Source organism: Palaemon carinicauda, chromosome 3 (assembly GCF_036898095.1).
Source record: "Palaemon carinicauda isolate YSFRI2023 chromosome 3, ASM3689809v2, whole genome shotgun sequence".
Lineage (NCBI taxonomy): Eukaryota > Metazoa > Arthropoda > Malacostraca > Decapoda > Palaemonidae > Palaemon > Palaemon carinicauda.
This window is the reverse complement of record NC_090727.1, coordinates 167,698,115-167,723,114: the sequence shown is the minus strand read 5'-3', so window position 1 is coordinate 167,723,114 and position 25,000 is coordinate 167,698,115. Positions and strand designations below refer to the sequence as shown.

The 25,000-nt window shown below is 35.0% G+C and overlaps 4 protein-coding genes across 4 annotated transcripts; 3 read left to right on the top strand and 1 right to left on the bottom strand.

The window, feature by feature from the left end:
- The first annotated feature begins 1,813 nt into the window (after positions 1-1,813).
- LOC137638021 (crustacyanin-C1 subunit-like) lies at positions 1,814-3,489 on the top strand. The gene is made up of 4 exons (XM_068370113.1): positions 1,814-2,004; positions 2,145-2,229; positions 2,647-2,769; positions 3,015-3,489. Exons 1-4 carry the CDS (start codon positions 1,852-1,854, stop codon positions 3,254-3,256), a joined length of 603 nt encoding a protein of 200 aa, XP_068226214.1. The 5' UTR covers positions 1,814-1,851; the 3' UTR covers positions 3,257-3,489.
- A 3,073-nt stretch (positions 3,490-6,562) lies between these two features.
- On the top strand, positions 6,563-8,525 carry LOC137638020 (crustacyanin-C1 subunit-like). The gene is made up of 4 exons (XM_068370112.1): positions 6,563-6,838; positions 7,133-7,217; positions 7,702-7,821; positions 8,168-8,525. Exons 1-4 carry the CDS (start codon positions 6,677-6,679, stop codon positions 8,413-8,415), a joined length of 615 nt encoding a protein of 204 aa, XP_068226213.1. The 5' UTR covers positions 6,563-6,676; the 3' UTR covers positions 8,416-8,525.
- An 8,221-nt stretch (positions 8,526-16,746) lies between these two features.
- LOC137638019 (crustacyanin-C1 subunit-like) lies at positions 16,747-18,280 on the top strand. Its single transcript, XM_068370111.1, has 4 exons — positions 16,747-16,890; positions 17,045-17,129; positions 17,710-17,829; positions 17,999-18,280. Exons 1-4 carry the CDS (start codon positions 16,747-16,749, stop codon positions 18,244-18,246), a joined length of 597 nt encoding a protein of 198 aa, XP_068226212.1. The 3' UTR covers positions 18,247-18,280.
- A 2,875-nt stretch (positions 18,281-21,155) lies between these two features.
- LOC137638017 (crustacyanin-C1 subunit-like) lies at positions 21,156-22,726 on the bottom strand. The gene is made up of 4 exons (XM_068370109.1): positions 22,574-22,726; positions 22,349-22,433; positions 21,811-21,933; positions 21,156-21,581 (listed from the first exon to the last, which is right to left on the bottom strand). The coding sequence occupies exons 1-4, from the start codon at positions 22,724-22,726 to the stop codon at positions 21,340-21,342; spliced, it is 603 nt and encodes a 200-aa protein (XP_068226210.1). The 3' UTR covers positions 21,156-21,339.
- Positions 22,727-25,000: the final 2,274 nt, after the last annotated feature.

Here is a 25,000-nt window from a genome sequence, read left to right as displayed (position 1 = left end):
GATTCTTTAAGCCCGAATGCTCGAGCCAACAGGGAAAACAGCCCAGTGAAGAGAGGAAATAAGGAAACTATATGAGAAGTCAATTTTATTTCCTCAGTCATTCCTCACTTCATTGTCAGCAGTTTATTAAAAGATCTGCCTATATTCTCTTTGACATCCTTCTCTCTTTAGTTTCCTCTATCATTTTATTTCATAGGTTTCTAGATTTTTTTCTTTAGCCAATTTTCCTCTTTTCCTCTTCACTACAATTTCACTCTTTTTTCTCTTTGACATCATTTTCTTCGTTTTAACATTAAACTCAAAGTATTTGCTGTTTTTTTCTATGGTTTCTTCATCCATACCTACATTCTCTAATTGTCTTCTTTACATTTTGTTTATTCTTCCTACATCCTTACCTGCATTCTCAATTCTTTTTTTACTTTCCGTTTATTTTTCTCCCCCATTCCCTAACTTACCTGAGTACTCCCATCAGTTTCTATATTCTTCCTTGTGGACGAAGATTGATTGGAGTCCACAGAACTTTTCTGACACATCTGTTTGAGCAATGATGTTTATATCCATAATAAGAGGAAGACAAAATCTGATTTAAGGTAAAATTCTAAAGATTGGGTTTGTTCTACGAAGAGGAAGAGAGATTGTCTTCTTTAAATGCAATAATAATAATAATAATAATAATAATAATAATAATAATAATAATAATAATAATAATAATAATAATAATAATAATAATAATAATAATGTGCTGAATTCCGTAATCTGTGATTTTCACGATTCTTATGAAATTAGTACGATACAGTTACTCTCTACCTACCATTGACTTTAGAAATGACCGAAAAATTAAAAAAAGAAAAATACTTCTTTAGCTCTGCATTTCAGAAATCTTCCCCAGTTTCGTTTAGTAACGGTGACTGAGAGAGAGAGAGAGAGAGAGAGAGAGAGAGAGAGAGAGAGAGAGAGAGAGAGAGAGAGAGAGAGAGAGAGAATTAATGAAGCAGAGGACACAAGATAGAAGTGGACGGAAAAGGCTCATTTTCAATGGCGACCCCATATAGAAATGAAAGCAAAGAAGAAAATACAGGAATGGTCCATGGAAAACCATATGTCAGCTAAATGCAGACTTCAAATAGTTTTTTCGTTAGAAATAGTTACTCAAATGACTTTTATCACTAACAAAAGAAAACAAAATCTGAAGTTTTGTTTAACAATTCTATTATTCTTTCAGGACTAAATCGATGCAGTTGTCGGGTGAGAGGTTTTTAGCAAGTTAAAGTATTTAATGTATTTAAATGTATTTAAAAGAACAGATTCAAATGGTCGTTATTGTCATGAATGAATAGCGAAGCAGAAAGAGAGACCAATCAATTTATCATTAATTTCTCTCCTCCATATTCCCACCTTCCTTCAACCAATTGAATAGTTTATTATAACAAACCGTTGGAACAAAATAATGATGTAAAACATAAAGAAATCCTCATTATGAGGCTGAACTTCAGCCGCCAAAGTCTTTTTATGGTGTCCATACAAAATATTGTTGGAGAAATTATCCAGCGAATCATTTCTGTGCTTCGCCAAAGGATATTTTGTACAAAGTAGCTCAAGTGTTTTTTTTTTTTTACGCCTGTCAGGTAACATCGTAGAAGCAAGCACCTAACACCCCCCCCCCCCCGACCATCATTAAAAACACGTTTGGTTGATAAGTTATGACTAAAGGATTTCTTTGGGAAGTGGAGGGCAACTTTTGAGTGCGTTCGTATGTTTGTGTGCCACTGCCCATACCTCTTACAGTGTCGAGAGGGAGTATATAATGGGTCCTCCACAGGTCCTCCTCAGTCCTCAAACAAACACAGCAAGATGAACGCCCTGCGCCCTCTCCTCTTCGCCGCCCTTGTGGTGGGTGGGACCGCATTTCGCAAACTCAATATTCCAGATTATGTGGTTCCTGGAACGTGTCCTGCCATCAACGAGAAACAACTCTGGGATATGCAAAGTCCCAGACTTTTCCAGGTACTGACGGGTCATCCCCGAGTCTGAAAGGACGAAAATCCTTGTCCAAAAACTTTGTCTTTTCCAAAACAAAAATAACGAATAGGGAATCCGTGTCACTCGAACTCTAAGTAAGGTTTCTTTGGTCTTCTCTTTTCCAGATGGGAGGAATTTGGTACCAGCATTCTAACACTCCTTTAGAGTTCCAGCCCATCAAGAAATGTCTGCAGGTCAAATACACTTGGGGTAAGTTCATGAACTTAGTCAGGGAACTTAAAATCACCATTGTCGACGAAACTCCATTAACCTCCTATCATGGATGTGTGATTCTTTATATTTTTTCAAGATCTTTAATGACATTTACAACAATTGTCAGTATTTTCATTCATCGTGTAGTTTAATATAAATAAACACTAAGATTTATTTATTACGAGATATATATTTTATATTTGGCTTTTACACTGAATATGATATTAAGTAAATAATTTGTTGGACGCTATTCCATTACAATACCTTCCTTTCCTAGTAAGCTCTGGATGACACAGTACTTTACCCCTATGTACCCCTACATTTCTAGTCCTTACGGGGACCTCGTTTATAGAGCGTTCCATTGCAGTGTTGATTAAAAACCCGTTGATCAATGAAACTGATTTCTGTTTGCAGACGGAGAGGGCTTCAGCACAGCTGCCATGGGTCTCTCGAGAAGCGGAGTCCAGATGAAGAACGAAGGAAGGCTTTATCCTATGGCCAATGGAGAGCCCCGTCTCGAGATCACTGCGCAACACTGTAAGATTTGTTCACATTCATGTCGTCCGTCTTTTTGTCTCTGTCTGTCATCTCTTTTTCCATATATTCCAGATATTAACAGCCGAAAACTCTATTTACCATCAAAATATACTGTAAATTTTTAAGCATAGAAGTATAATTATGATTATCTAGTAAGCATCTTTTTTGAAACATGTAAGCATGTTCTGTTCTATCACTTTTACTGGAGTCTCACAAATCTGTTCTTTATTGTATCTGTTTCACAGCAATTCCATCACCGCTGGTCATCCTCGACACAGACTTCTTCAACTACGCCTGTCTGTACTCCTGTATGGAGATGGGCGGACGCTACATCACTGACATGGGCTTCGTCTACTCCCGCAAGCCGAAACTACACCAGGCCTACCAGAAGGTGTGCGAAGGGGCCTTCAGGAAGATTGGTGTAGACACCAATCGCTTCGTCAAGACCTTCCAGGGAGACACGTGCTCGTATCCAGAGGCTCATTAAGCCAGTTGTTACGTCACTACCTGAATTCGATGCTTCTCTTCATCTGCCATAAGAAGGCGTTCGCTCTCTTGTCTGCTTTGAGGTTTGTGTGAAAATTAATAATGGATTTGGAAGGGATTAGATTATGGTTTAGATCTAATTCTGGATCTAGGACCAAAAGTTTTTAATTACTTTGTTCATTATTATTGTCACCGATTAATAATTACGATAATAAAATCAATATAAGTGTACAATTCCATCGCATTTTCCTTATGTTTAAATGTGATTTTTAACTGTTCATTGTGAAATAAAATTACACATGAATTACTCCAATTTTCTTTGAGCCCCCAGAAGACTTAGAATTAAATGTCCGCGTGAAATTACCTTTCTGATTCTCAAAGTAAGAAGGATTTCTAAATTAAGAATTCAAAATTAAGAATTATAGCTGTATCAAGAAATCAAAATCAGGAAGGCTACAAAATATTACAGCATAATTGAAGTTTCCCAGAAGTCCAACTAAGGACAATATTATTGATATGAAAGTCAAGAGTGTTTCAGGGTGTATATGCCTTGCGACAATCTAGTATCTTTGATCTTGTCAATGAGATACTATATCAGCCGGAGTAGATCATTATCGAGAATGATATTACATTATCCCTCCCTTATGAAAATCACATTCGAGTATGGAACTTATGTATTTTGGAAAGAAATTAGGGAATAAGGATACAAAAAAATAAACACAATGAAGGAAACTAATGCAAATTGACAATGCATTCCATCTCAGAATATGACTTTTTTTGTAGTTTGCTACTTTTTTGGTAGGAAATTCGTGGGAAAGTTTGTTTGGTGAAGGAAGAAAAATTGGTAGAATTTTGTCGTATACAACTGAAAAGTTACTCCTCTTTACTGGTTGTTCTAAAGCTATTTGTTCATTTGAAGAAGAATAAAGCTGTCAATATACATAATAAAATCTGGAATTAGATTGATATTATTATTTTTCTATTATCATTACTAGCTAATCTGCAACCCTAGTTGGAAAAGCAAGATGTTATAAGTCCAACGGTTCCAACAGGGAAAAATAGCTCAGTGAGGATAGGAAACAAGGAAATAAATAAACGATATAAGAAGTAATGAGCATTTGAAATAAAATATTTTGAAAGCATTAACAACATTAAAAAAGATATTTCATATATAAACTATAAAAAGGACTTATGTCAGCCTGTTCAACATAAAAACATTTGCTGCAAGTTTGAACTTTTGAAGTTCTACTGATTCAACTACCCGATTAGGTCATAGCTGGAATGAAACTTCTAGAGTACTGTGTAGTATTGACCCTCATGATGGAGAAGGCCTGACCATTAGAATGAACTGCTTGCCTAGTATTACGAACAGGATGGAACTGTCTGGGATGATGGGTTGGTGATGGGCTGACAAATGATCATTTGAAATTGCTACGTCAGATCAAATTATGACAGGATTTATTATCAAAGTATTAACTTAAACAAGTTTCATCATTTACTTAAACCTCAAAAAAATTGAATTTTATGTGAATGTTTAAACAAAAGAACAGAGAGTTTCTTCTGCCATCAGTGTAGTATGATTATAAGGTGTTGTTTGTTTAAAACTGTCTTTTCTCCTATATGATAAAGAACAATGTAAATGCGAGCAATTATCTGTACATATATATATATATATATATATATATATATATATATATATATATATATATATATATATATATATGTGTGTGTGTGTGTGTGTGTGTGTGTGTGTGTATATATATATATATATATATATATATATATATATATATATATATATATATATTTATATATAAATATATTTATTTATATACATACTAGATGTATATATATATATATATATATATATATATATATATATATATATATATATATATATATATATATATATATATTTCCTGCCATGCTTAAGGAAAGAGGGGTAGTCTTACCCTGGTGAGAGAGATACCTAGAGAGGTATACTCAGAAACAACTCTCCCACAAATTGCCTAATCAGCAGTTTGTAGTCAAGAGAGGTGGAGGGGTTGGGAAATATTGAATGTGTGTAAACATGTGCGTGTGTGCATGCATATATATAAATATTCAGACTTAACTTTTGACGGATTGGGTACACTAGTATTCATAAAAAAAACAAAGTGAGAGAAATAAGTCAGATTGTTCGGTTGTAGTTCTAGGAAAAAAAGAGCTGTTTCTATAGATGGATCCAAGTCAAACATGACTAAACATTTCGCTTTGTATTTGCCTACGTACAATCTCTCTCTCTCTCTCTCTCTCTCTCTCTCTCTCTCTCTCTCTCTCTCTCTCTCTCTCTCAAAGACAGACAGACACACACACACACATTTTCATGCATTAGTAAACCTTTCGCTTTGCATGCGTGCGGTACAATAAACTCTCTGAATGCATAAGGGTGGAATCACACAAGTCGTTTCTTGCTCGGGGTTTTCGCCAACCTCCAGCCGATGATAGCAAGCGAAAGTGCTGTAGCGTCACACTATGATCTTGCGGTTCGAGGAGCACAGAGGAAAAAGTTGAATTAAAACCTATCAGATGATATCATGACGCCCAGAAATTTTCTTACTGTTGCAATAATAAGTATTACCGGAGGAACAAAGCAGATTCTTATTATTTCTAAAGGTTTGTTGAACTCAAGATTGCCAAGCAAGAGCACGTCCTATCTGCAGCAGCCATCTTGTTTGTTTACATCCGATTTTATGCTCGCGGTTTGTGCTCGCTGCTTCCCGTCCTGTCGGGAAGCCAATATCTCGAGCAACAATCTCTAGTGTTCGCCATTTTGGACAGCAGCGGCTTGCTGCTGGCGAAAACAAAAAAAGCCTAGTGTGATTCCAGCTTAAGCTGTTGATGTAATGATTGAGGTTAATTAACAGCAAAAGATACAGCCAGGTAGACTCTCTAACCAAGATTCTCTTATTTTCATTGGTTACATTACAAATGTTACGTAATTGGACTGTCATCTTACATAATAATGAACGCTTGCACTTTCTTTCAATACGCGACCGACTAGATTTTAACATTAACTAGTTGTTACCAGACAGTGGCATCCATCAGTGAACATTCAGAATTGCTTCAGCAGAATTTTTCGTATTTCCATCTATCGTTTCTTTTAGTCTGGTTAGCCTTGACAACGATAAGAAAATGGAGTCGTCTGAATCATATATCCTTTTTCTAAACCGACCCAGCCCAAAAATCCTTGAAATTTATAGTTATGTAAACTTCGGTCTAAGCAAGAATTGATGCTGCCTGTCGGTTCCAGTTCTACTGAGACATACCCGAACCCCGTATATAAGGCAACTGCTAAAGCTCGTTTTCCAGTCACTGGGTAACTGTCACTTACCCGTCCATCCCGAGGGAGCTTCTCCGTCAGCATTTGTGTAGACTTCGAATGATGAAAGACATAATTTCTTTCGCCTTGTTCGCCGTCCTTGCGACGGCAGGAAGCTGTTATGACCTGAGAGCAGATATTCCAGACCATCTGGTTCCAGGGACATGCCCACAGGTCAATGAGGAAGAACTCTGGGAACTACAGAAACCCAGATACTTCCAGGTACACAGGTGGTTTGCAGAGTTCTTAAAATGAAATTGATATTTTTTATGTCATTAATCATAAAATGGTACAATAGTTGAAAGTTTGATTGTGGCTGAAAGGTTACTCCGAGAAGCCATGTGTCATTGCAATAGTTTCTTTCGTCTGGCTGTCCTCTTCCGTTGAAGCTTACTTTTCAGGGACATATTTCTTCTGTTACACGTGATTGTTTTTTCTATTTGAATAACAATGAGGATATTAATTTTGATTGTTGGGATATAACTGGAATGATTTTTCTTTATCTCTGGTTTTCAGTTGGCAGGGAAATGGTTCCAGCAAGCCGTTACTCCCAATAAATTCCAGCCCATGGAGAGATGTGTGGAGACCCAGTACAATTGGGGTGAGTAGCCAAGGACAGTATGATGACTTGCAGTAATGTCTTTTTATTACTCTGTCTTAATGATCCAAGATTTGAGGTTGTTTTAGAATTAGATTAATTAATCATAAATTCATGATGACAGAGTTTTGGCGACTTGGATATTCTGGTTTGATTTGGAATTACCCATAACTGAACTCTACACTTGTCCTCGTGATGTCTAAAATTTATTTAAATCTTTCATTAGATATTAAAGATTCTAGAAAGTCACTTAGTCATAAAGTTTCCAGGTTTCTTGATCAGGAATATAACTGTTGTGTGTGCAAAGGATCGCATATTGCTTGGTCAAAAATGTCAAGATATAGTGACGATCGCATACACCTGGCCAGTTATTAGAATAAACCTGACAGTGATGTATCATCTCGTGTTCCACAAATACAACGAGATCTCCATTCATAAAACTCTTTGTTTCCTCACCCATAGGAAAATGCATTTTCATTCTTTTCAGACGGAGAAGGATTCCACATGCGATCGACGGGTCTCAGAGGGACAGAAGTGGTGGCAACAGAAGGGAGGGTCTATCCTCAGCCCCACGGGAAGCCAAGTCTCGAGATAACCCACCAACATGGTATCAGCTTTTCTTATTCTTCTGTCTTTGATTTGATTTATCATGTCAACTGGAAGTAGAAAAAAAATGTTATGTAACTACGGCAAAAGATTTCATTTATTACATCTCATTACAGAAGTTCACTTTGATAACCGTGAGTTGAATAACACAGGGGACAGTAATCTATCTTTTTGTCTGAACACTGGTAAAGTTAAATAGAAAATTTAGTACAGATGTTATATTCATATGAGAGAGAGAGAGAGAGAGAGAGAGAGAGAGAGAGAGAGAGAGAGAGAGAGAGAGAGAGAGAGAGAGAGTGTACCAGCGGATTATCCTAACTCCATTTCGTCTCGTCCTTCCCCTACAGCATTTCCAGCCCCACTACTCCTCCTTGAGACGGACTTCCTGAACTACGCCTGCATGTACTCCTGCCTGGAATTGGGCGGAGGGTTTAAGACGGACCTGGCCTTCGTGTATTCGAGGCAGCGGGAAATGCATCCAGCATACATGAGGATTTGTGAATCCGCCTACGGGAAGATTGGATTCGATCTCGGCAGATTGTTCAAGACCAGCCAGGGAGAAGACTGCTCTAATGCAACCTTGGTTTCTGCTTAAGGGAAAGAAACCAGAATCATAGAAGGACTTCCTAAGACTTGCTTGTAATATCTTGTTATAAAGTCTGTCTAAGACTTGCTCTTTATGTCATATTATAGAAATGCAAAAGACGTCTTCTTTTATTTAGCTTAAATTCCCTCTCTTTCTGTCGTTCAGACATAAAACTTCTTGCGGGACTAAAAGAGTGAGAGATTAAAGCACAGATGATGTAGCACCTCGATGGCATTTATCAGCTGTCAAAATGACCTCGGATTTGATTAACTACCAAAGCACCATTTCATAATTTAGCCTCAAAAGGCATATAAGTTTTGGGGATGTTGTTACAATGAAATTGCCTTTATGGCAAATGTGAATATGTAACAGGAAGAATATTTGCCAATATCGATCATGTTATTATTATTTTCTAATATTATTATTGCTTGCTCAACTACAACCCTAGTTGGAAAAGGAGGATGCTATAAGCCTAGGGGCACCAATAGGGAAAATAGCCCAGTGAGGAAAGGAGACAAGGAAAAATTAAATATTAAAAAAAAACATTAACATTAAAATAAACATTATTTAAACTATAAAAACCTTAACAAAACAAGAGGGAGATAAATTAGATAGAATAGTGTTCCTGAGTGTACCCTCAAGCAAGAGAACTCTAACCCAAGGCAGTGGAAGACCATGGTACAGAGGCTATGGCACAACCCAAGAATAGAGAACAATGGTTTTATTTTGGAGTGCCCTTCTCCTAGAAAAGCTGCTTACCATAGCTAAAGAGTCTCTTCTACCGTTACCAAGTGGAAAATAGCCACAGAACAATTACAGTGCATTGGTTAACCCCTTGAGTGGAGTTGAATTATTCGGTAATATCAGTGTTGTCAGGTGTAGAAGACAGATGAGAATCTGTAAAGAATAGGCCATAATATTAGTTAAATGTGTAGGCAAAGTGAAAGTGAACCGTAACCAAAGAGAAGGATCTAGCCTAATTTATTACTGTCTGGCCTGTCAAAGGATCCCATAACTTTCTAGCGGTAGTATCTCAACTACTAGCTTCATGGCACTTACTGAGTCGTATGATTTCCTCTTCAATGAAGATAGTTTTTTGAAAAATTACACTGAATTGGGTTATTCCATCATCTATGTAGACGAGATAATAAAGAAACATTAGGGAAAAATTCTATATAGATGACTTTACAATAAAATGAAAGAAGAAAGGTTAACGTACGAAGAGAAACCAGCTGAATGGCAACACCATCTAAGAACAGCGATGATGAAAAGTAGCATTCACTGATGGTGCAAAGGATATTGCTTGAATACTAAGAATAACTTCGATTGATCATTTGAGAAATTATTTAAAAAAAAACAGGGATGAGTTGCGGAGAAAGAGAGACAAGAAAGGCAAATGAATCTTTGCAGAAGTTATGGTTTTGGAGATGAAATTGTGACAGGTTATAAAAACAAGCAGAGGGTAATAGAGAAATTAAACACTGGAAGTGAAGATGGATAGAACATTCTTAACTTTGCTTTTGAACAAAAAAGATATTGGGTAACATAGGTAGTTAAAAGATCGAAGGACTGATAGGAGAATAGAAAAAAAAATGAAACAGTTATAAAGATTATACAAATAAAGACGAATAAATGAAGACTTTTCTTGTGATTTCTGATAACAGTCTTGAAATGGTCTGTAGCTGCGGAAAGTCCTTTATACGATTTATCACTTCAATTCTAATAATTAAAGATTAACTCTTAAAGAATGATGAATACTTAAAAAATCTCATGATTAAGGCCAGGGCACCAGGCACCCGTTGAGATACTCCGCCGGAGAGTTATTGGATACTTCAACTGGCCAGACAGTACTAAATTGGATCCTTTTCTCTGGTCACGGCTCATTTTTTTTTTACTACACACAACGAATAATCTGGCCTATTCTTACCATGTTTTCTTCTGACAACATTCTTGAATAATTTGTAGTTTTAGATATAAAAAGCAGTTCTTCTAGGAGAAGAACACTCCAAAATCAAACCACTGTTCTCCATCCTTGGGTAGTGTCATAGCCCCTGTACCATGGTCTTCCAAGTCTTGGATTAGAGTTTTATTGCTTGAGGGTACACTTGGGCAAACTTTTATTTTATTTCTCCTCCTCTGATTTTTCTGAAGTCTTTATAACTTATATACAAGAAAGATTTATTTCAGTGTTCTAACTATTCTTAAAATATTAATTTTTAATTGGTTAATATTTCTTTTGTAGTTTATCTATTTAATTTCCTTACGGAGCTATTTTTCCTGTTGAAGCCCTTGGGCTTACAGTATTCTGCTTTTCCAACTAAGGTTGTAGCTTAGCTAATAATAATAATAATAATGATAATAATAATAATAGAAATAATAATAATAATAATAATAATAATAATAATAATAATAATAATAATAATAATAATAATAAAAATATACTTTAGCTTTGATCTAAAGATATAAGCATTTTCTAACATCAAATAAATTTTTATACACGAAATTTTTTAGCAAAATAAAGACAAAATAATAATATTGATCCTGAATCTGATCTTTACAAATCTCCTCCTCAGACGGTAATATTGTTATTAACCATCTGTTTAAGACAAGGATTTCTTATCAGGTATCGCCTGAAATATCAACACTGCAAAGTCTTCTCCTTTTACTTTACCTAATGTCTAGTGTTGTTCTTCAATGAATATGATATACTTAAAAGGTAACACTTATATGAGTTGCTATAAAGAGATTACACCTGTGTCATTTTTTGAATAAAAGTAGTCACTTGAAAAACAGATACCGACACGAAGGTTTGACCAGCATTTGCACCTAAAGGATTTATCATAACTCATAAATAGATGATAAACTGAGTTGAATCCTCTGAGGAGTACTTGTCCACGAAGTGACAGACTCAAAGCCTTCGCTGTAAACAAACACAGTCCCTGATACTAAAAAACGTTCCTTTAAATACTCAGGAATCTAATTCTTTAGTTCTCTTTCACTCTAAGGATGACCAAGAAGAGGTTAGTAAGATTGGAACTCTTGAAGCAACGTTTGTATGGTACACTAGCTCAGAACTGCATTCCCAAAGATGCCTTGTCAACATTCTGTCTTCGAGGGGAAGATAAGTAACGATCGCTAACCGCTCCGTATTTAGATTCATCATTAGATAAAAGAGGCAATAAGGGAAGCAGACTTTAGACAAGCGAAGGAGAAAAGAGGTAACTTCTGAGTGGTCTTCTAAGCTTCAGACTAAAAGAGAAAGATGATAATCCCTTCTCATTATGATCGAGTGACCTTGCTATGGAAGTCAGAAACCATTGATTTCAACTTCTAGAGGGTGTGGCGCCCTGGTCGATGGACTTATATTCGTGAAGTTTCTCAAGACTTCCGGTTTCTGTCTTTTTGTTTTTTTTTTCTTTTTGACTTTTCAATAGATATTTTTGGAATGCGATTACTAACCTCATGTCCTACCCAATGGATGTTGCATAAATCTTACTTTTCTAATAATAAATTTCTAAAAGAACTGGCATTGAAGATAATACATTTTCAAAACACGGTGTTTTCAGTACTTTTACATAGGAAAATGCTCACTAAAAGAAAAAAGAACATTACGCAAATAATGGTATTTCCTCTTCCCGAAAGAAATTGAACTTCATTTCTTGTGACATTATCATTACTATTATGGTCTTAAGATTAGCGGTAGAATATCATGTCCAATTAAAATTGAGCTTCCATGCTATTCAGGAGCCTCTCACAAACAACGAATTCACAAATCTCTCCCGATGAGGATCAATGGTAGTTACAATGCAGTACAAAATTCGGTCTTTGTTGAGGAAGTTGCTGCAAAACGTGAAGATCCTATGACGTCACTGAGCGGAAAATCATCTTGGGATTTTTTATGGCAGTTCCTTTCCTTTACAAGTTCCTTTTGAACCTCAAAAGGGCATCTGGAAAAGGAACCTCTGAACCCTATACAAGTTTAAACTTTTCATTCATCTGTCCATCTATTCTGTCTCTTTTAGTCAACGATTTTATCCGTCTACGTTTGTCCAATCTACAATACAAATGTACCGAGATCTATTTATCACTTCTCATTCAATATACAATATTTATCTTTCTACATTTAAAAATATTGTTTAAGATACGATTATGTATTCAATGTGTTCGTTGTACTTGCTTGAGGTAAGGTGGAATAAAAACAGCTGTCCATATGAGACAGAGAGTAATAATTCCCTCCTCCTCCTCCTCCTTCTTCTTCTCCACGATTATCCCCACATTAAGGGGTCGTTTGCATGATGCACCTTCTCCAATGCCTTCCATCAAAGGCTGCCTCTTCAACAAAACCTCTTCTCTCCATATCATCCTTCACTTTATCTCGCCATCTAATTCTCTGCCTCCCTCTTGATCTTCTCCCCCTAACAGGTTCCTCCAAAGCCCTCTTCAATTCCTTCCCTTGTTATCACTTGCAGAAAATACAAATATAAAATGTCACCATTATGTAAAATTACTTTTAATAGAGAACTCCCAATCAGACTCTATAGCTCATTTGTTGTAAGCATTCCATCATACATAGACATTTAGAATAGTAATATAAATGGCAGCTGTCGTAACTAATTTTTTGGCAGAGTGATAATATTGAATAGATTCTTTTACTAGAAAAAAACCTTTATGAAAAAAATGATAAAAGATAGCTAATCGGGTGTGGCCATGAGGGTAAACTCGAAGGACTATAGGAGGAAGTTAGGGACATTAAGGGCCCCAACGCAAGTATCCTATTATGATAGTTGAATGTTTCATCTTCTGGTTGTCAGGACGCGTTTGTCCACTTTGCCTGACATTTCGTAATCGGAGACAAATGGAGATCTAATTGGGAACATCTGGTTAGATATCAGAGTTACACTTCGACATCTTTCGCATGAAGAATTTCAATTTTTTTTTTTTTTTTTTTTGACTGTATAAGCTTAAGTTCATTTTTATGTTGTATGATAGTTATCTATATATTTCTCACGATAATTATTCTATATACAAATAATATTAATATATATATGTACATATATATATATATATATATATATATATATATATATATATATATATATATATATATATATATATATATATTGAAGAGTTGTTACTAAGTTTCTATATGCATAAGTTTACGGATATACATAAAGTCATGTACATTAGATATACATAAATATATTATATTGAAATACTCCAATATAACATACATGATAATGAAAAGAATATCTATGGACACTAATAACCGATAATACAAAGCTCACTTATATTTTCTTTAAATCTTTTGACATTTTCAAGTCTTACGACTGGATGCAAATATTCTGTTTGGAACACGCATTCTAAAAGCATCCGACAATGGACCAAATCAACAAAACTTTCAATATCACAAGACAATTTCTTATGGCTCCATTTCCAGTCTTTAACCTCTCCCCATGATGGCACTGAGGCAACCTCTTTGTCTTTTAATGGTTTAAAGGTCGCTAATGAGTGGCAGAGGCAAGGGACAGTGACATTGCCCTATCGAGCTGGATAATACCCTAGGACTGGCCATATATACATATGATCAGCGCTCAAACCCTTCTTCACCCAAGCTAAGACCAAGGAGGGCCAAGCAATGGTTGCTGATAACTCATATCTTAGTTCACAAGGATGGTGAGGTTGCTGTGACCAAAGAAACTAACAAGTTTGATCGGGACTCGAAGCACAGTCTGGCGTTCACCAGTCAGGGACGTTACCACAACAGCCAACCACCTTTTCCAGTGGTTTAGGGAGTTCATCGCTGGAACGGACGAGCGCTCCTTGTGACCTGGGAATCTCTTTGATCCAGGTTCTTTCGTCTGAATCAGGTACTTTTCTTAACGACTGGTACTAGAACACTTTTGTTTTGCAATAGACCCTTCCAGTACTTAAGGACCTTGTTTCCATAGCCTCCTCAAAGGGTAAATCTTCAACGAGTATATAATGATCTTCCTGAATACCATTAGATGCTGCAAATGTCATCGCTAAAAGGCAATTTTCCCTTGCTAGGGGTTTGTCATTTTCCCATGATTCACAGGTTTTTTTTTTATGCTCGTTTTGCAATGAATCTTATGTTGAATTATACCGGTTTAAGGTATAGGTTTAAAGGCCACTCATGATTGGCAGAGGCAAGGGACAGTAACAATGGCCTAACTAGAAGGACAATGCCCCAGAGACTGACCATATATTCATATGATCAACGCTCAAGTTCCTCTCCGTCAAAGCTGCGACCAGGCAATGGCTGCTGACGGCTCAGGAGGTAGAGCAATAGGCCACTACAAAGAAAAATCCATCTGTAGAAGGTAAATTCTAATTCGTTGCGACAGAGCTGCACTCATTTCTTCATAAGGTTTTCATCTTTAGTGAAGCGAATCTTTAGTGAAGCTTTGCAAAGATATTTTCACTAACATATTTCCCCTCTTATGAGAACAAAAACAGCAAATATGTCATGTGTGTTTGAATCTCTTATTGTGGAGATAAGATAAGAAGTTCGATGCTCTGAAAGATGAACGGGAATGACCTGACCCGCTTCACCCAGGTCAGCGGCGATCCAAGTCAGGTCTCCAGCTTAGCTCACCCCGAAGGCTCGAGCAACTTAATGACCAGACCTAACATGTATTATATCTTGATATATATATACATATACATATATATATATATATATATATATATATATATATATATATATATATATATATATATATATATATATATATATATATATGTATATATATAATGAAAACTCAAAGGTATACCTATATAAATATATGTAAATTTAAAATAAATATACAAACCTGCAGCTTTTAAATAGGGAGATGATTACGGGCAGTATGTAATGGTTATTGAAATCGTCGACGAGGAAGTTACTAACAGGTGATGTGAACTGGCAAAGCCTGCCAGGCTCCCACCACCTGTAGGAAGAGCTTTACTAACTTTGACAGGAGCTTCATCCAGTCTGGAATAAAATAGAGAAAATCGATAGCCTACTTGAAATTCCAAATGACGTCCCGTTAGATATTTTTTCAGATATCGTACCCTTTATAGAAGAATAATATAAGTGTAGTATTTAATTTGATTGCATGTTAAAAAACCTATTAGAAAGCTTTGATAAAAAGTATTCCTTGTTCAAAATATAGATTCTTTATGTTGGGTAAACATAAAAAATACTAGATTTATCTCTGCCAGAACAAAAGAGCATCAAACGGCTGTCTCCAGAGGATCTGTCAGTAATGCTTCGGCTGTTCACTGGATAAGCTTAAGTCGCAGAAAAAGCTGACAAGAGGCCAAGACAGTAATCTGTATTAATGATTTTACCCAAAGAATTATTCCCAGATAGTTTTATTTTGCTTCAGCTTAAGGTCATATAAATTGAAGTCATGGTCATTTGTTTTCATTAATCCTTTATTATCTTCTTCTCTTAAATACAACTTTTATGTTATCGTGAAGAAACCTACAATATTTACACACACACACACACACACACACACACACACACACACATATATATATATATATATATATATATATATATATATATATATATACGTATATACATGTATATATACATACATATATATAATTACATATATACATGTATATATATATATATCTATCTACACACACACATATATATATATATATATATATATATATATATATATATATATATATATATATATATATATATATATATGTATATATATATATATATATATATATATATATATATATATATATATATATATATATATATATGCACACACACACACACACACACACACATATATATATATATATATATATATATATATATATATATATATATATATATATATATATATATATATATATATATATTGTGTGTGTGTGTATGTTACACTGTATATCATTGACAACATGATGACTCTTGACAGGCATATAAATGGGAACCTCAAGCAATAAACAAAACCAGTATTTAAATCCTTTTCTTTTTTACATCATCTCAATCACTAAACTTCCTTAAGTTATTTATGGCTCAAGACCAGAATTAAAACAGGTTTTTCCTTATGCATAAAAAATCCTTGACTCTGTTTTGAGGTTCATAAAGATACAAGTCAAAGATAAAAAAGTAATATTTCCACTCCTATCGGATACAGATGGCTAACTGAGGTCATAAGCACCTACCAAAGAGAAAAAAAGAATGTGACAGATTCCTATGATTTTTTTTTTCCTTTTCTGTACCTTAATATTCTGAGGCTGTCCCTTCGGTATATAAAGCCTGCCCCGAGTCTCTCCCGCCATTCAGTCCGTTGTCCTGGAATGATGAAGCACGTCTACTTGTCCCTGGTGGCCCTTCTTGTGGGCCCCTCTGTGGTCAGAAGTGCCCCGGACTTTGTGAAAGAGGGGTCCTGCCCAATAGTGAATGAGGCAGTACTGTGGCAACAGCAGCAACCGAACCACTGGCAGGTAAGTTCATTAAACATCTAAATTCTAAGGTGGTTTATTAAGCAAACATATTATTGGTACATATTTCAATGAAATGATTTCCCAAGGGAGAGAGAATTGCAGTTCTATACAGAGTCGCTCTTTTGTTCTTTCACTGAAACCTTGGCTGTTGCAGATGGATGGAAACTGGTATCAGCATTCACGCACACCCAACCCTTTTGACCCTTTCTCCAGATGTATGCAGTGGAGACTGGAATACAGTAAGGAAGATGTTTTTTTCTTCATTTTTTTTTTTTATCTGTATCTGTCGAATGGTCGTAGATCTGAAAACTTTTTTTATCAAAGTTGTAGTAATTTTTTATCATTTCGGAGAAGGTGGAAATAATATGAATTTTGACAAGAACATTGGGAGTCCATATTTCAATTAGTTTTGATTAATGAATGCGATGAATATGCCTATAAGGAGAAATATGAGAGACTTATTGGGTTTTTGTATAAGAGAGAGAGAGAGAGAGAGAGAGAGAGAGAGAGAGAGAGAGAGAGAGAGAGAGAGAGAGAGAGTGTCTGTTTGTGTGTGTGTTTGTGTTTTCCGGTTTAACAAGAGCAGATTGGTGATGTTAATATACATAATAACATTTCTAAACTGAATCAGCTTTAACGAAGACATAAGTGACTTCCGGGTGATAAAATAGGAATATATATACATATCTTTTTTTAGTTTATATCTTGCATTTCCATAATAAACCCCAAATAAACTTATTTTGATTTGATAGTAGTGAAACTTTCCCCACAATAATAGAACTTTAAGATAAGCTTCTCATTTTCGACTCCTTTCCCTAGCTGGAGGCGCTTTCCGAACAGCCTCGAATGGCGTTGATGCAACAGGAGCTCCCATTAGGACTCTAGGATCCCTCTTTTACGATCCCCAGGGGCCACGCCTTTTGGTTACTCACGAAGGAGGTAAGGAGTTACTGGTCGTTCTATTGCCTCCACCATTATTTACTTTTTACTCGAGACTTCCTTGCCTTGTGTGTTGCTCGTTTCATGACCATATTTGTGTTTGGTAGAATCGTCGGTATAAAGTTTAGATCATTGTTTGTTTAGGCTCTTATGTTTTGCTTTGCTGCAGCTCCGCCAGGACCTTTGGTTGTGCTCGCCACCGATTACCAGAACTACGCCTGCTTCTATGCTTGCAAGGACGTCCAGAGAAGGTTCTACGGAGACTTCGGCTTCATTTTCTCCCGAACCCCCAAAATGGATCCACGTCATGTAAAAGTTTGCCAAGAGGCCTTTGCCAAAATTGGTGTAGATTCGTCGACTTTCGAACAGACTCCTCAGGGAGACAATTGCCCCTACGAGGAGACTCAGGCCATTTGAAAACCTGGTCTCTGCCCCTTGAAATGCTTACAGTTTACCTCTTGAGTGTTCAGGTTTTGTTAATAACCTGTTTTCTTAAAACTTTGATTAAATGTTTTGTTCTCGTTTCATCAAATCTAGAACTCTTGTACCGAATAAAATATGAAATATTTCTGCTGTTTGCTTCAAGGAGTATTCCTGATATTTAGCTTTAAGTATGGAAAGATTACTACATTGGCAATGCTATTTAAGTGTAAGATTATAAAACAATAGTTTCATTGGAATATTTTCATTTCTAATATATCAGCAGGAATGAAATGAAGGATGTATTATTCAAGAGTGAGATTACTTCGGAAAGAATGGGAGATTTTTTACTTATCTAATTATCTCCGTAAAATTTATTTTTACAAGGGGTTTTTAAATTTTTTGTTACAATATAAGCATTTAAAGGAACAATTATGCGATCCAATTAATTTATATATATATATATATATATATATATATATATATATATATATATATATATATATATATATATATATATATATATATTTATGTATATATATACATATGTATACTGTATATATAATATATATATGCATATATATATGTATGTATATATATGTATATATACAGTATATACATATATATATCTATATACATGAATATATATATATATATATATATATATATATATATATATATATATATATATATTGTGCATTTATATGCTGTATATATATATATATATATATATATATATATATATATATATATATATATATATATATATATATATATATATGAGTGTATGTATGTGTGTATGTACATAAGTCTTCCTTTCTTCCTTCCTTACTTTTTACCCTTCAACTTTCTAACTTTGAATTCACTGCCCAACTGTGGGGTTTTTACTTGAGTTGCTCTTTGGTCCTGATCGGACTCCCCGGCCCTAGTGCTCAGACGTATGGCCCAAATTACATAAATCATCATCATCATCATCACCATCCCCTGTTCTCATACTCCCAATTAGAGAATATCGAGTATGACTTATCTGAAGCCTTAATGCTTCTCATTGGCCAATTATCAATGGTTGAGATTAAAACACCTTCATAAAATACCACCGATGATCGGAGGGAGTGAGACCGGCCATTACCTGAAACTCTGCCACTCCTCGTACTCATTGACACCTGAACTCCGAAAAGCCTTCGAACACTATGCGTGTGTGCGCAGATTGCCCGGACCTTATATCTGGACGGGGCTCAACCAATATGCAAAGGCCAGGAGGGTCCCGCAAGGACTCTGAAGACAAGCTTCAAGTTACGGAAATAATAATAATAATAATAATAATAATAATAATAATAATAATAATAATTGTGGCGAACGAAGTGAGTGACCTTATATGAGATGCCAAATTTTTTTGAAGATATATCACCCTACCTGTTGCTCAATAATTCCCTAACCATAGATTTCGGAGCGAGGGTGAGGTGCTGGGTGGAGGTAACAACTGATATTTTCGGCTGCAGAGACAATAATGAATATACAAATAAGATTTTAAGTTTTATTTAGATATACATAAGCTTAATTTCTGCCAATTTTTATGTTCATACCTGCTATAAGTATTCCCTGGCTGTCACTTTTGTTCGTAAGTGAGGCTTTTAGGTAAATAATCAGCGAGGAGGAACTAACTACTCCTAGAGTTTTACAGATATTCAAATTATTTTCACATGCTATGATGGATCTTATGTGAATTACATTCAGAAAAGTTTCAGTAGCCATTTCCTATTTCCGTGGGAGGCTGATTTTCGACGGCGCCGGAAAGTACTCGTAGAATACTACACATATCTAAATGAAATTTTCAGGGATTTATAAGAGGGATATCTACTTTTTCCATATCAATTTTCATGTTGATATCTGCCATAGAAAAGCCACAGCAAACGTTTATTTCGGTATGGGTTGAATGGTTTTTTTTAGCGGTGGTGTAAATTGTTCCTAGAATAATTCACATATCCAAATAAAAATTTCAGGGGTTGATAGGAAACATAGTATATCCGTTCTTGCCAAATTCCATGGTAATATCTTCAACTGAAAAGCGCAGCTATCCTGTATCCTTCTTGAAAAGGATGTTAAATGTAGCAACATTACAGAGAACTACGTGATAGTGAGCGACATCAACGAGAGACACTGCCGATCTCAAAAAAAATACCCGTCCTAAGCTCAGCTAATAATAATAATAATAATAATAATAATAATTATAATAATAATAATAATAATAATCAATATTTAATTACATGGAAAAAGGTTTCTTCAGCTAATATTGAGCTCTACCTTGATTGCTTTAAATGGTACTAAACACCTTCATCTTGATATCGTATAAACATTAGACTTAATAAGATTTGTGTGATATTTATCTTTTGTGTCATAAAGGAAATCAAGTTTCATTTTGTGCCTGATGTCAGTTAGTTGTAGGAAGCTCTGCCTTTGATATTCTGGTGATTTTATAAAATTTCATTTTTTGATATTTCCAAACTTATCCTCATAGAATTGTTGTATCTTTAACTTGGCTTAAAATAAAGCTCCTGCCAATTCAACTTAGGTGTTAAAGTTCTATGACTTTCATATTAACTGCTTTCAAAGTTCTTCTTAAATGGATTTCTGGTGAACTCCATAATTCCCTGTTTACTTTAATTTAATATTTTGTAGCTTTCATAGCTTCAATTTCTTGATACAGCCATGATTCTCAATTTCAAAATTCTGAAGGTTTTTCGCGGACTTTTATTCCAAATCTTTCAGAAGGTCAAGTAGAAATAGAGTAATTTATGTGAAATTTTATTCCACAATGAACAGTTAAATATCACATTTAAACCTAAGAAAAATGCCATGGAATTGCACATTTCCATGGATTTATTATCGTAATTATTAATCGGTGACAATAATAATGAACAAGTAATTAGAAACTTTTGGTCCTAGATCCAGAATTAGATCTAAACCATAATCTAATCCCTTCCAAATCCATTATTAATTTTCACACAAACCTCAAAGCAGACAAGAGAGCGTACGCCTTCTTATGGCAGATGAAGAGAAGCATCGAATTCAGGTAGTGACGTAACAACTGGCTTAATGAGCCTCTGGATACGAGCACGTGTCTCCCTGGAAGGTCTTGACGAAGCGATTGGTGTCTACACCAATCTTCCTGAAGGCCCCTTCGCACACCTTCTGGTAGGCCTGGTGTAGTTTCGGCTTGCGGGAGTAGACGAAGCCCATGTCAGTGATGTAGCGTCCGCCCATCTCCATACAGGAGTACAGACAGGCGTAGTTGAAGAAGTCTGTGTCGAGGATGACCAGCGGTGATGGAATTGCTGTGAAACAGACACAATAAAGAACAGATTTGTGAGACTCCAGTAAAAGCGATAAAACAGAACATGCTTACAGGTTTCAAAAAAGATGTTTACAAGATAATTATAATTATACTTCTATCCATAATTGAGTACAGTATATTTTGATGGTAAATAGCGTTTTCGGCTGTTAATATCTGGAATGACAGACAGAGACGGAAAGACAGACGACATGAATGTGAGCAAATCTTACAGTGTTGCGCAGTGATCTCGAGACGCGGCTCTCCATTGGCCATAGGATAAAGCCTTCCTTCGTTCTTCATCTGGACTCCGCTTCTCGAGAGACCCATGGCAGCTGTGCTGAAGCCCTCTCCGTCTGCAAACAGAAATCAGTCTTATTGATCAACGTAATTTTAATCAACACTTCAATGGAATGCTCTGTAAGCGAGGTCCCCGTAAGGACTGTAAATGTAGGGGTACATAAGGATAAAGTATTGTGTCCTCCGGAGGTTACTAGGAAAGGAAGGTATTGTAATGGAATAGCCTCCAATAAATTATTTACTTAATATCATATTCAGTGTAAGAGCCAAATACAAAATATATATATGATAAAAAATAAATCTAAGTTTATTTATATTAAATTATATGTTGGAATAACATACTGATAATTATTATAAACGTCATTAGTGATATTGAAAAAAATATAAGAATCAAACATACAAGGAGAGACGTAAATGGAGTTTCGTCGACAATGGTGTTTTTAAGTTCCCTGACTAAGTTCATGAACTTACCCCAAGTGTATTTGACCTGCAGACATTTCTTGATGGGCTGGAACTCTAAAGGAGTGTTAGAATGCTGGTACCAAATTCCTCCCATCTGGAAAAGAGAAGACCAAAGAAACCTTACTTAGAGTTCCAGTGACACGGATTCCCCATTCGTTGTTTTTATTTTGGAAAAGACAAAGTTTTTGGAAATGGATTTTCATCCTTCTAGACTCGGAAATGACCCGCCAGTACCTGGAAAAGTCTGGGACTTTGCATATCCCAGAGTTGTTTCTCGTTGATGGCAGGACACGTTCCAGGAACCACATAATCTGGAATATTGAGTTTTCGAAATGCGGTCCCACCCACTACAAGGGCGGCGAAGAGGAGAGGGCACAGGGTGTTCATCTTGGTGTGTTTGTTTGAGGACTGAGAAGGATCTGCTGAGGACCCATTATATACTCCCTCTCGGCAACATAATTTGACACACATACGAACGAACAGAAAAAGTTGTCCTTCACTTTCAAAAGAATCCTTTAGTCATATCTTATCAACCAAACATGTTCCTCGTGATAGTCATATGATAACTTAGGATTCCTCTATAGTGATGTCAGCCATAAAGAACTTGATCTCCTTCATAAAAAATATCCTCTGGTGAGGCCTAAAAGTGACGAATTGGATAACTACTCCTTTAACATTTTTTCCACAAGATCTTTTTTATACACAAGTTTTTGGAGACTGAGGTTCAGCCATAAGACTTACAATGATGGTTTTATTTTCTTATTCCATTAGTAAACTATTCAATTGATTTAAAGAAGGAAGGAATAAGGAAGAGAGAAATGAAAGGTAAAGTGATCGATCTCTCTTTCTTTTTTGCTTTCGGTTTAAGATTAACAACAATAATTGTAATAAAAATAGCATCAACAACAACAACAATAATAATAATAATAATAATAATAATAATAATAATAATAATAATAATAATAATAATAATAATAATAATAATAATAATAATAATAATTTTAAAAAAGGATTTCTTACGATCTTTGAAATAACGATAATGATAACACCGACAATAACAATAAGAACAATATGATAATGTTAATTCCCTATTTCAAAAGTCATCAGATCAGAAAACTAAAGCAAAATGGAAATTAATCAATTCTTGATTGGATTAGTTCTAACAATTATCTGAAGTTTCGGGTTATAAATGATGACAGAGAGAAAACTATAAAAAAATTGTTCCAGACCTTAAGGAAAAGTTACAAAAAAGAAAAAAAATATACAATTGTCCTTTTCGTAAACGGGTTGCAGCCTGAGAACTGCCAATATGATTTTAGTAGAGTTACCAGGAGTAACATATGCAAGAAGAAAACTGCAGATAAAGAAGTAAAGCCAAACAGATGTACATTTTAAAACATGATCTATATTATACAATAATTCTAATATGGGGGTAAGATGGAATTCAGAAAATTTACCTCAAAAACATTGAAAATATATAAGAAAATGTTTATTGGCTGGAAAAGATTTTCATTTATTTGATTTTTAGGACAGATATCACTTGAATAATTTTGATCATAGTATAAATGAATTATTGAAGGACTGTGAAGCGTGAAGTAGATGATGATAAATGGAGAAGTATTGAAATAAAATCTCAAGATAGAGACGACCGGTGAAATCTAACCGAGGCCCTTTGCGTCAATAGGCGTAGGAGGAGATGATGAGAAATGAATTAAGATTAGTAATATGAAAAAGAAATTGATTTACTTGAATATCATGAATTGAATGTAATCCCAATGGAGTCTGAAAACAAATGATTTTGTATCTAAGACACGATAATGAATTATTGGGTCTCATGGAAACTCGATTTATTAGATTCATTTAGAGAAACAAAAAATGGATGTTGTGTCTATGGTTGGACAACAATATTCAGCTGACATTTCATAGCGACAATATAATCCAGTTTCAGGGGACCGTTATTTAGTGCAATTTGTTTCATGTGAATCTCAGATTAAAATATATTCTCCTAAACGATGTCATGTATTATTATTATTATTATTATTATTATTATTATTATTATTATTATTATTATTATTATTATTATTATTATTATTATTATTATTATTACTTGTTAAGCTTCAACCCTAGTTAGACAAGCAGGATGCTATAAGCCCAGAGGTTCCAACAGGGAAAATAGCCCACTGAGGAAAGGAAACAAGAAAAAATTAAATATTTCAAGAACAGTAACAACAATGAAACAAATATTTCCTATATGAACTATAAAAACTTGAATAAGACAAGAGGAAGAGCAATAAGATAGAATTGTGTTTTATTGTAGATCTTAAGTTTGCGTTATCATTTGTGGTTTATAATGGAAACTAAGCGAAAAACTAAGAAAATAAAAAAAAATATTTCCAGTTTATTATCCGGAAATTACTACAAACTTAATTACAGAATTGCGTACCTTATTTAAATTTGAAATTTTGTCATATATTTGCTATAGCCAATCTGCTTTTGTTAAATCTGAAAACATCTCTCTCTCTCTCTCTCTCTCTCTCTCTCTCTCTCTCTCTCTCTCTCTCTCTCTCTCTCTTTCTTCTCGCCAGTATATAGAAAACCAATAAATCTCCCATCGTTCTCCTTTTAGGCATATTCATTACATTCTTTAAAGGATTTTTTCAT

What these genes read in the sequence shown, in the direction of transcription:
- LOC137638021 (XM_068370113.1), top strand. Translation starts at nt 1,852, where the DNA reads ATGAACGCCCTGCGCCCTCTCCTCTTCGCCGCCCTTGTGGTGGGTGGG. An exon ending in AAAGTCCCAGACTTTTCCAG is followed by an intron (nt 2,005 to 2,144) that starts GTACTGACGGGT and finishes TCTCTTTTCCAG; the next exon opens with ATGGGAGGAATTTGGTACCA. An exon ending in CGAGATCACTGCGCAACACT is followed by an intron (nt 2,770 to 3,014) that starts GTAAGATTTGTT and finishes TCTGTTTCACAG; the next exon opens with CAATTCCATCACCGCTGGTC.
- LOC137638020 (XM_068370112.1), top strand. Translation starts at nt 6,677, where the DNA reads ATGATGAAAGACATAATTTCTTTCGCCTTGTTCGCCGTCCTTGCGACG. An exon ending in GGAGACCCAGTACAATTGGG is followed by an intron (nt 7,218 to 7,701) that starts GTGAGTAGCCAA and finishes CATTCTTTTCAG; the next exon opens with ACGGAGAAGGATTCCACATG. An exon ending in CGAGATAACCCACCAACATG is followed by an intron (nt 7,822 to 8,167) that starts GTATCAGCTTTT and finishes CTTCCCCTACAG; the next exon opens with CATTTCCAGCCCCACTACTC.
- LOC137638019 (XM_068370111.1), top strand. Translation starts at nt 16,747, where the DNA reads ATGAAGCACGTCTACTTGTCCCTGGTGGCCCTTCTTGTGGGCCCCTCT. An exon ending in AGCAACCGAACCACTGGCAG is followed by an intron (nt 16,891 to 17,044) that starts GTAAGTTCATTA and finishes TGGCTGTTGCAG; the next exon opens with ATGGATGGAAACTGGTATCA. An exon ending in TTTGGTTACTCACGAAGGAG is followed by an intron (nt 17,830 to 17,998) that starts GTAAGGAGTTAC and finishes GCTTTGCTGCAG; the next exon opens with CTCCGCCAGGACCTTTGGTT.
- LOC137638017 (XM_068370109.1), bottom strand. Translation starts at nt 22,726, where the DNA reads ATGAACACCCTGTGCCCTCTCCTCTTCGCCGCCCTTGTAGTGGGTGGG. An exon ending in GCAGGTCAAATACACTTGGG is followed by an intron (nt 21,934 to 22,348) that starts GTAAGTTCATGA and finishes TTCTGTTTGCAG; the next exon opens with ACGGAGAGGGCTTCAGCACA. An exon ending in CGAGATCACTGCGCAACACT is followed by an intron (nt 21,582 to 21,810) that starts GTAAGATTTGCT and finishes TCTGTTTCACAG; the next exon opens with CAATTCCATCACCGCTGGTC.